At 38.4% G+C, this 11,182-nt stretch overlaps 1 protein-coding gene across 1 annotated transcript in view; it reads right to left on the reverse strand.

Annotated features, from left to right (window-relative positions):
• The window catches only part of LOC119261546 (36.4 kDa proline-rich protein-like), an 87,329-nt gene extending 76,794 nt beyond the window's left edge, over window positions 1-10,535 (reverse strand). The window contains exons 1-2 of the mRNA XM_037539885.1: window positions 10,487-10,535; window positions 5,758-5,905 (exon numbers count right to left, since the gene is read on the reverse strand). Of these exons, the coding sequence (XP_037395782.1) occupies window positions 5,758-5,905; window positions 10,487-10,535 (197 nt within the window). The remainder of the gene's footprint in view (window positions 1-5,757; window positions 5,906-10,486) is intronic.
• Between the last annotated feature and the right edge of the window lie 647 nt (window positions 10,536-11,182).

The following is an 11,182-nucleotide window of genomic DNA, read 5'->3' on the forward strand; positions in this document are numbered from 1 at the left end:
TGGCATCTTTATTGATATCCCTGCTGTCACATCCTGTAGTAAACAAATGTGTTCCAAAGCCAATACATTTCCTCCTGTGTAAGCTAACATTGCAGTGTGCTGAACTGACATCATAACACTGGCAACCTTACCAAAACATGGTGTGCAAACTCTGTCAAAATTGGTAGTTACGCTACTTTGGCAGTAAACATTCTCATGCAACAGATCAGTGTGCAGGGTGCCAGCTTGTAGCATCGATGTAGCAATATTCATATTTCAACTTGTCATGAATCAAAGAATCCAGTAACATATGTCGAGTATAATATGTGTTGAATAGGGTCTTTGCTAACTTTCTGTAGCTGCTGTACAACTTCAATAACACATTTGTGGGCAGAGCATGGAAAGGTCAGTTAACCTTCAGCAGATAAGGCATGATGTAATGCACTGCTAATAGTTTCCCTCTCATATCTCAGAGAAGTTCTGTCAAGAGATGCAAACTCGAAATTTCCATTAAGATCACATTTTGTTCAGATGATTTAAAATTGATGAAAAGACTGCTGATCGTCTTGTTTTCTGGAAAGAAAAAATGTCCCGTATATTTTAATCAATTATAGACACTGGGCTGAATCAACTTCTTAGGGTTAAGTCATAAACACACAAACAAACAAACAAACAAAGAAATGCACCATTACCTGTGTGCTGTAAACGCCTGGCACTAATTTGACTCACTGTTTTTTGCCAGAGTGTGGCTGAGGGCGGCTCCTGCTGTCCAGCCAATTGCTGCATGCTCTCTGCGGTTCACCCTCATCGCTCAGCACAATTTTTATTTATTTATTTCTACAGAGGACAGAGTCTTTTGCTTTCAGTTTCAGTCCATTATATTCTTGCGCGTGGGCAGTGCCTGCCAGTACTCTGAATTCTGGGAAGACTTTTTTGGGGGGGGGGGGGGTGATGCAAAATAGCCTGGCTCACATTGAAGAGCAGAGAGAGAGGAAGTCCTGTCCAATAGCTGCCTATAATGGCCTCTGCTTACTCAATTAGAGTAAACAATGCTGTCAAACTCATTCAGCTAAGGTTCATGCCAGGCCATGAGTCAACCCAGAGTCAGCTCTCATGGAACATTAGATGGGGATCATTTAAACCAGATCATTTTTTAGTAAACAGGTCTTTTTTTCATCCCTAGCAGTAAACAGTCCATTTTCTACTTTTTCTTTCCAAATTCTTCACTCATTTCACGGTAAGATACATGATGCCACTCGGTTTCAAAATAAAGGCACTAAAGCAGATTTCACTGAGTTTTCAAAATCTAAAAATGAAATAGTTAAAAAGTAAATAAAGTCATTAAAAGTGCTTTTATGAGAAATGTTCTGAATTGTTCCCAGTGGTGGTGATGGGAACCAGCTGACTGTAGCACTTATTGGGCCTCCGTCACAGAACCTTATTACATAAAATGGGTAAAAATTCACAGCCTTCTCTGAGACACTGTTTTTATTAGAGTTTTGATCTAAAACATATTTTTAAATATCCATTTATAACAAAGCGGTACATGCAGGGTGTACATGCATTTTTTTCAGATTTTCCATTATTTACATCATTATCAATATTACATATAAAAACTCATATGTGTAGGGTCACTTGTTGGATAGTCAGTAAAATGGTTATATTTGCATGTTAGATGTTCTGAGTCCTGGTTTCTATCACCACCACTGTAAAGAAAATTAGTAACACAATAAAGCCTTTCCCATCAAATCACTGTGAGTAACTTTGTTTACAGCTCAACAACTGATACATTTTGAGAATTCCCCTTTCATCCTTAGAAGGAAAAAGTTATGGCCAGTGATAACAGAAGCATGGTGTATATTAATTTTAAGCATTTCTCACCCGTAGCTCATAGAAACAAGCAGAGAAACTTTCAATTCATGCCACATTTCATCTTTTGAGGGCGATTTTACTCCAATTATAGTCACACTCAGTTCCCACCCCCTAGTTTGGGTTCCCCCATCACATGATGCTACAATAAAATCTTCAACTGTTAAATCTACAGCTGCACTATGTACGTTTTGGGTACATGGAGACCTCTCTGTTAGAAATTTAATCTAGTTACAGACTAAAAAGTGTCTCATCAAATCTACTTAAAAAATACAGGGTGTCCCAAAAAACTGACATCATTTAAGATGTGCATACACTATATTGCCTAAAATATTTGCTCATCTGCCTTCACACGCATATGAAATTGAGTGAGATCCCTTAGGGGGAATCTTAATCCATAGGGTTTAATATGATGTCAGCCCAGCCTTTGCAGCTATAACAGCTTCAACTCTTCTGGGAAGACTTTCCACAAGGGTTAGGAGTGTGTTCCAGAAGCCAGAAGGTCAGACACTCATGTTGGCCGAGAAGGCCTGGCTCACAGTCTCCGCTCTAATTTATCCCAAAGGTGTTCTATCACACCAAACTCGCTCATCCATGTCTTCATGGACCTTGCTTTGTGCACTGGTGCGCAGTCATGTTGGAACAGGAAGGGGCCGTCCCCAAACTGTTCCCACAAAGTTGGGAGCATGAAATTGTCCAAAAAAAATTGTTTCACTGGAACTGAGGGGTCGAGTCCAACTCCTGAAAAACATCGCCACACCATAATCCCCCCTCCACCGAACTTTTCACTTGGCACAATGCAGTCAGACAAGTACCATTCTCCTGGCAACTGCCAAATCAAGACTCGTCCATCGGTTTGCGGAAGCATTATTCATCACTCCAGTGAACACGTCTCCACTGCTCTAGAGTCCAGTGGAGGTGCTTCACACCACTGCATTCAACGCTTTGCATTGGGCTTGATGATGTAAGGCTCAGATGCAACTGCTCAGCCATGGAAACCCTTTCCATGAAGCTCTCTATGCTGTTCTTGAGCTAATCTGAAGGCCACATGAAGTTTGGAGGTCTGTAGTGATTGAGTGTAGAAAGTTGGCGACCTCTGCACACTATGCACCTCAGCATCCGCTGACCCCACTCTGTCATTTTACGTGGAGTTGCTGTCGTTCCTGATCGCTTCCACTTTGTTATAAAACCACTGACAGTTGACTGTGGAATATTTAGTAGCAAGAAAATTTCACGACTAGACTTGTTGCACAGGTGGCATCCTATCATGGTACAAAGCTGGAATTCACTGAGAGCAACCCATTCTTTCACAAATGTTTGTAGAAGCAGTCTGCATGCCTAGGTGCTTGGTTTTATACACCTGTGGCCATGGAAGTGATTGGAACACCTAAATTCAATTATTTGGATGGGTGAGTGACTGCTTTGGAAATATAGTGTATCTGAGTATCTACATGTCTGAGGCAAACAAAATTAAATAGGCTTCATGCTGAGCAATACAAGATTTATTTCTCAAACTCCAAACAAGAAATTCAGAGGGTTGTAGATTTTATAACCGATTTCACAAAAGCTTCACAAATGTTTAGTATGCGCACCACTTGTGACGCGACACACGTTTGGCTGCTGCCAAAAATGCTGTACCATGACTTGCATAACAGTCACCAACGCAGTAGTTTTATTGAATTTTCTGGAAAATGCACACTGCACACTGTTGTCTGACTGTGTTCGAGCATATTCTAACACACTTCATTTCTAGTGAACGCCATTCTTCAACCTGAAAAAATAAACTTTAAAAAATTTTATTTGGTTAGTTTTTACACATTTTGTTACAAATTGAGATCATTTGAGGGAGAATTGATGTTATTAGAATACAAAATGATGTCGATTTTTTGGGACACCCTGTACTTCATATAGTAACAAGCAATTAAACTAGTTTTCTTTAAGTCAAGAAATACTTTGAAAGAATCATTGGTTCAAAGTGTCTATGTAGGTTGATTGAAACTAGTTCATTTACTTGTTATTAAATGAAGTAATTGTTTTAATGAGATCTAATGAGTCAATTTTTAGTGTAGGATGCTTCTGTAATGCTGTTTTCATAACTGCAGTTAGGATAAGATTGTGAACTTAAAAAACGTTCTGTAATAGGTTCTGTCTTAAAATTGAGTCTTAATTGAAGTTGTCATGGTGACTAAATAGATAAGATTTTGTACCATCTATGGGCTTTTGACTCCCGTCTCTTGGTGGATAAATCTGATCATTGCAAGTGCATTAAAAGACTATTCAGAATGATCTCAGTCAAAACTCAGTGAATGAAGTATTTGCTAAAGATATAAGTGAATAATCTACTATTGTATCAAATGCATTTGAGACTTAAACATCTAGGTGGCCTTTTTTGAGCCTGTGATGATGACAATACATAAAGATGTGTAATGTAGTCCAAAAAAAAATCCACAAAATCAGACTTGACACCTCTGACTTTTAGGCCAATTTCCTGAATTTTTTTATCTTTTTTTTACAAAGTTTTTTTGCATAAGTTTATGTACAAAAAGATCTATCATAACTCATTTTATATGGCCAATTTCCAACCTCTCTTTATCCTTTAGAATTAAACAAGAGGGTTTCGTCAAAGTGCCTTCAAAATTCATATACTGTATGTAAATTACCTCTGCTCTGATTGGCTGCCCTGTATTATACATTGTCCAAAAAGTGGTCCACATTGAAAGTCTCTTCATAACATGACTGTGCTCAACTGTTGGTTGAAAAGAGGGATATATGTAAATGTATTTTTTGAATGTAACTGAAACAATGAATTGAAAATGCGTCAGTTTTTCTACCAAATCGGCTTTTTAAATTATTTCAGACTTTAGAGCAATTCTGAAAATTAAGAAAATAATCTTACATACTGCATCTTTAATATACTGGAGGGAAAAAAAAACATAAAATGTTCTAAAATTATAGTAGATTTTATATTTCATTTTTTTTCCAGTATCTTAAAATCAGCAAATGAATAATTGCAGGAAATTGTCAAATTTAAATGAACAAAATATGAAATTTGTCAGAGGGCTGTTTAGCATAAGATGGTATATGCTGTATAGCATTAACAAATTAATAATAGGTGCCATTATTCACTGAGAGTATGTTGTGATAGAGAACTGCTATTAGTTAACAAAAGCATGTGCTGAGCATCAGTTTTATATCATCTTTCATTGCATAACTGAGGCTGAGCTTCACACCAAGCCTGTTCTTGATTACAGTGCTGAAAAAAGCCTGATTGCAAGGCCTCTTGTGTCTAAATAAGTTCTGAAACACACATTTCACCAAAACCCTCTGCTGCTCCATGTGCTTAGCAAACCAAAACCCTTTTGGACAACGCTGCATCTCAAGGTCTGAAGAGGAGTGTGGGCTCCAAACCAGAGAATCAAGCGCTCTGTTTATGACCCATAATGTTTGGCAGGCTCCAGTGGTAAGCTGATGTGTCTTATGCAATCAGCCCTGATTGAAACACCTGTTTCTTAACAGTGGAAATGGTCAAATCAAGTCCGCTAGGCAATCAAATAGCCTCTTTAACAAACAGTTAATGTGCTCTTAAGTAATCAAGCATGTCCTCGAGCTAACAAAATGAGAAATACTTTTGCAAATGCCCTCTTCTTCTTTTTTTTTCAGTCCACATTACCATAAGTGAAGTGACCTCACTGATCGGGCTCTGTTGATGGCTAGAAAGCTTGTGTGTAATGGTAACATCCTACAAAACGAGGTGGTCATTGATTTCTTAAAGGTTGAACCCTTTTTTGTTTCAGCAGGGTTCACAATGTGCCTGGGATGCAGTGCTTAGTCTCGCAGTTCAGCGTTTGACCTCTCTGCCCACTTTCACTCTCTGTCTGAGACTTTCCAAATTAGCAGGGTCATACTTACAGGTCATTGTCGGTCTCCGTGCGGGGCTTCTGTCCGCGCTTGTACACCATGCAGATGGTGACTACCACGCCTACAATCAGGCCAGCCACCACCACTACACCCAGAATGCCAAGGATGCCACCGGGTGGTCCCTGTGGCAGGGGTTTTTCTGCAGAGAGAGAGAGAGAGAGAGAGAGAGAGAGAGAGAGAATGAATATAGATAAGCAATAAGCCACAAGTGTTTCTATTACAGAAGTGATTTTTCAATATTTCTGCACAGTTAAATGAATAAGATCTAAACAAAATCACTCAAAATGGTTTGATAAGAAATGTGTTGAGTTAGAAATGTTCACAGTGGCGATGATAGGAACCAGACGTCCCACAGCATGTATGTCCTCTAAAAGCTACATTGCAATGTCCCTATTGTTAACATTATATATAACATAGGCAGGTTTAGGTTCACTGGTGGTTTTAGATGGTGAAGAAAATGGCTAAATTTGTGTTGTGGACTGAAGAAAACTGCATGACTCTGTATAAAAGCTCAATGTTTGAATTATGCAGCAAATTTGAAAAAATCGGTGCAATTATCTTTCAATTTAAACTGCAGTTTAAACTGCTTTAAACGGCTTCAATTGGCTTGTGTAAAATAGCAACAAAATCTAACATGAAATATACCAACATCTAATATATTATTTAACTTACAATTATTAATAAAACGTTTCTTCCACCAAGCAATCTAGTTCCTTAGCTGTACAGTACTGTGCAAAAGTCTGAGACCAGTCAGTTTCCAGTCAACACGGTATTTTCAGGAGATATTTCTGACGAGAATAGATATAAAGAATTATATATACAGACAATTTATATATATAGAATGTGCATAAGGAGGGGTGACGTGAACGGAAAACAAGTCAAGAAAACAGGTTAAAAAATGAGTAAAAGATAAACAGAAAATTGGCCTCCTAACAACTGTGTAAGACCTGGTAGATGACCATAAAATAAACAGCACTTAAGGCTTTCATCTTTCAGAGATGGAAAAAATCCCCACCTTTGCTTTAGATATGTAACAATATCCAGGTGTTCCTTTGCAAACAAAACAAAGAAGCCCTGGGTGTTTGCAGAACAATGGACTGACCAAACCTCAGGCTCACTAAATATGTTTGGAATTATTGGGATGATAAGAAGCAGCAAATGCAACCAGTTTCCGCTTTAAAACAACAGAAAACAAGTCTCCTGAAAAGAATAGAAGCCGTAATAAAGAATGGTTGAACATATTAAATATCGGATCATATATTTAATTGATGAAGCTTCTGTGAAATTTTCTGTGAAATGATTTATTTTTTTTTTGTTTGTTTTTCATTTTTTTTTACTGACACTGAAAAATGAAGAACTATTACCAGATGGCTGTTTTGCCTGGAGAACATATAAATTAAATAAATAACTGGGACTCATGACTATAGACATTTTACAATGGCTTCAAATGTGGCTCAGCAAATCAGATTTTGCAAACAGGTTTACAGCAGCCAGTGTAGCCCAGAGAGACATTTTCTGGAGAAAACACATTCTGGTCTGTCACAGTAAGAAGAGTAAGGCTTGGGGAGCCCCACACAGCACTGACAGTCTGTATGTCAGGGAATTGCATATAACAAGAATCCACCATCAGCTCCGCTGTGTGAGTCAGCAAAGGCCGATCAAAATGCATGATCTGGTTTCTGAATCCCACTCATCCAGACCTGGCAAGGATCTCCCCCGAGATCTGACCCAGTGAGCAGAAGATACAGGAGGTTCTTTCATGTCACACAGGAGGATTCCCAACCCAAAAAAAAAAGAATAATAACTTAAGCTTGAAAAGAACTGGCATGCAGATCTTAGGTGCAGCAGCGGACCAGGGACAGCCATCACAGCAGCCCCCTCAATACAGACAGACAGGACAGAGATAAGACTTTCGCTATGATTATGAATCATAAGGCAGCAAAACCCGTGTAAAATTGCATGCGACATGTTTGGCTCAGCCAGTAAAGGAGAATCCAGGTATTCTAGGTGAACAGTGAGTGGAGTGATATTCTGGCTTCACACCAGCTGGCAACCGCTAATAAAAAACACCTCTGTTTAGGGAACCTTACTGTAACCCAGTCGCTCAAATTGGAGAAATATTATTGCAGTGCTTATTATTTACAAACAATATCTAAAAAGCTGGGACAGTGGGACAAATGTAATCAAAAACAGAAAGCAATTGACCTGTATGCAACTGTTGTTTTCTTTTATGTGTTTTTGTTTTTTAGGTAGAAATGACATCTGTTGTGAACCAGTTACTATCAGGTAGTGCCGGGCGTACACCTAAAAGTATTGAGTGCTCACTTGATAGTACTGAGTGCTCACAACATAGTATCTGGTGCTCACATGATAGTATCTGATGCTTACCACATGGTATGGGTTCTCACTTGATAGTATTGAGTGCTCACCTGATAGTATCCGGTACGCACCAGATTTTTATCTAAAAAAAAATACATCACATCTCTTCAGAACCTTCATCCAATTGAAAATAGCAGAAAGATATTGAATTTTTAACTAATTAACATCCTTGTTTTATGTATGCTGCTGTTGTTGGATCAAACCCTTGTATCTCCTAAATGGCAATTTTATAGGAAACAGAAAAAAACATATTTTACTTTTAATATGCCAGTAAATGCCACCAGATTTGTTTCCAAGTAATTTTGAGCTGTTTCTACTGAAATGTACACACAATGTACAGGAAAACAGGCATTTTCAAATTATGTCAAAAACTGAAAAACAACAAAAATGGAAATATGAGATTTTGTTCTGACAGCAGGTGCAGCCTCTTACTATAAAGCTTTGCTGTTGTAGCATGTGCAAATGTGGCTTGATGTTGCTTTGCTGAAACATGCAGGGGGTACTTGAAAAAGTCTAGATGGCAGCATGTGTTGCTCCAAAATGTGCCTGTACCCCTCAGCATTAATGATGCCTTTACAGATGTGCAAGTTACCAACGCCGTTGGCATTGACATATTACCAAACCATGACAAAAGCTGGCTGTTGAAGTTAGTTTGGTAACAATTGGGATGGTTCTTTTCCTCTTTGGCCCGGATAAATTAATGTCCAGTGGACTCGTCAAACCACAGCACACATTTCCACTGTGTCTGTCCACCTCAGATGAGCTGTAACCCAGAGAAGTCAGTGGTGTTTCTGGATGCTATATATATATATGATATATGGCTTCTACCTTGTGTAATAAAGCTTTAATTTGCATTTGTAGATTTAGCAACAAACTGTTTACTGACACATGTTCACCAAAGTATTCCCAATCCCATGTGGTTATATTCATTACATTACAGCAGCATGTCGGTTTTTAATGCAGGGCCAACTGGGGGCTCTTTATATGCAGAGATTTATTATGATTCTCTGAATCTTTTAATGTTATGGATAGCTATTTAAATTTGGAATTAAAGCATATTTATAAAAATCAATAGCCAATAAGATAAACGGTTAAAAGAAGAATATTTCTTCTTTGTGTTGCTTTCAAGTCATTGCTTTCTCTTCCTAATGCATTTGCATTTTATCTACACTCTTCAAAAGATGGTTCTTCAAAAGCTGTTCAGTAAAGGGAATGGCTTCATTTAGAAGCACAGGTTCCACATAGAACCATTTCATGCTTAAATGGGTCTGTGCAGGGTGAAAAGGTTTATCAGATTCTTAACCAAATTTATGGTTAGTTTAGGGTTAGATACAACCATTCCCTTTACTAAAGACCCCTTGAAGATCCAGTTTCTTTAGGAGTGTGCTGTCCCAGGTTTTTGGAATTGAGTGTTTATTTATTCATTTATGTTTATTTACATGTTTATAGATGCTTGGCTCATCGAAAAGAGAAATAAGGAGTAGATTATATTGTGAAATTTCAGCCCTGCCAAAGACCATTTGTTAAAAATGCATGTCAGTGGATGGAATCAGAACAGAACAGGACTGACAGCAGAGCAGCATCAACAACAATAGCATTATTCAAACATGCAATGGAAAACAGACCTAACACTTTCATATCCAGCGCATATGTTTATTCGCATGGAATACTGGAAATGACTGTGGGTCCAGAGAAAAAACAGGCAACGATTTGAAGACAATACATTACCGCTCTGGACTTTCCAAAGCTGAATCACCAGACCTGCTCTGAAAAAAGTGCCAACAGTCTTTGACTCAGCAACAGGTCATTTGGTGTAACTGTTTTTGTTTTTTTTTTTTGTTTTTTTTTTGTCAAGTAGTGATTTGCCACCCCTGTTGGTGGCGCCAAAGCGTCTTTCCAGCCAAAAGAAGCAGAAAAAGTATTCACCTTCAAAGGTGCTGAGAACCTTTTTAGCAGACCCAAACAGGTAATAGCTACGAGAGCCAACACCTCAACCTTGAAGTGCATATTTGTGGTGAAACCAAGCATTTCTGAAGAACTTCATTGTGACTAATGGTAAGGTAAGCATTAGACTGGGCTTCAGATGAATTATCAGGGCACCCAAAATTAGATAGCTAGCTTTGATGGATACTACTGCAACAGTAATAACATTGCCAGTGGCAGCTAAGAGCCTTGGACGTGGTGGCTACGACATGTGCTGAGAAACTCGTCTTCAGTTCCATTTGTGGAGAGATTCCTTGTGATGAAGGGAAGAAAACTCTGGGAGTGGCTTTTTAGAAAATGATCAATCTCAGATGTTATCAGGCAGCCGGGCTGGAGACTTCACTGATAAGTGTCTCACTCTCACACTCCACACAGATTTCCACAGGGATTTCAGGATCATCAGGCATGACTTCCTTCGAGATAGTAAAGGTAAACAAATGTGGGAACTTCAAATATTGTCCCTGAAGTGTGAAGATGAAGCCTGGCCTGTATTCCTTGCATCAGGGTGTTCAGAGATAAACAGCTCAGCTTTATGTTTCAACAGATGTAGCTGTTTTATTTACTGTCCAAAACAAACAGCGAACCTATATGAGTCCTCTGAGTTTACATATGTAATGTTCACACTGTTAAAATAACGGCAAATCTAAATAAAATGAGTTTCTTTGGGTTGTATTTTGCACCCAGGACGAATGGTTTTTTAAAAGATATACTTTAGGCCAAAATCTTATCTCAAAATTATGATAAAACAGTGTCTCTGGCATCAGGCAGTGAATTCATAACTATTTCATGTAACATCTTTCTGTGAAGGAGCTTTTAGTGGCAATACTCTAGTTCCTAACACCACCACTGTGAGCAATCCTGACTCAGACGTTTCTCTGAGAGATTATAGATTATATTTCACACCAAACCTCTCTGAACAACTTTGTTAACAAACAAACTTGGATAGTTTTAGTGAAGATATATATGTCATTGCTGCTGTCTGAACAAAACCTTGTATCTCCAAAATGGTAGAAGGAAGAAGTAAGTCAAAGGAACCAGCGGTTTTTCAAACTCA

Source organism: Pygocentrus nattereri, chromosome 7, assembly GCF_015220715.1.
Source record: "Pygocentrus nattereri isolate fPygNat1 chromosome 7, fPygNat1.pri, whole genome shotgun sequence".
In the NCBI taxonomy this organism is placed as follows: Eukaryota; Metazoa; Chordata; class Actinopteri; order Characiformes; family Serrasalmidae; genus Pygocentrus; species Pygocentrus nattereri.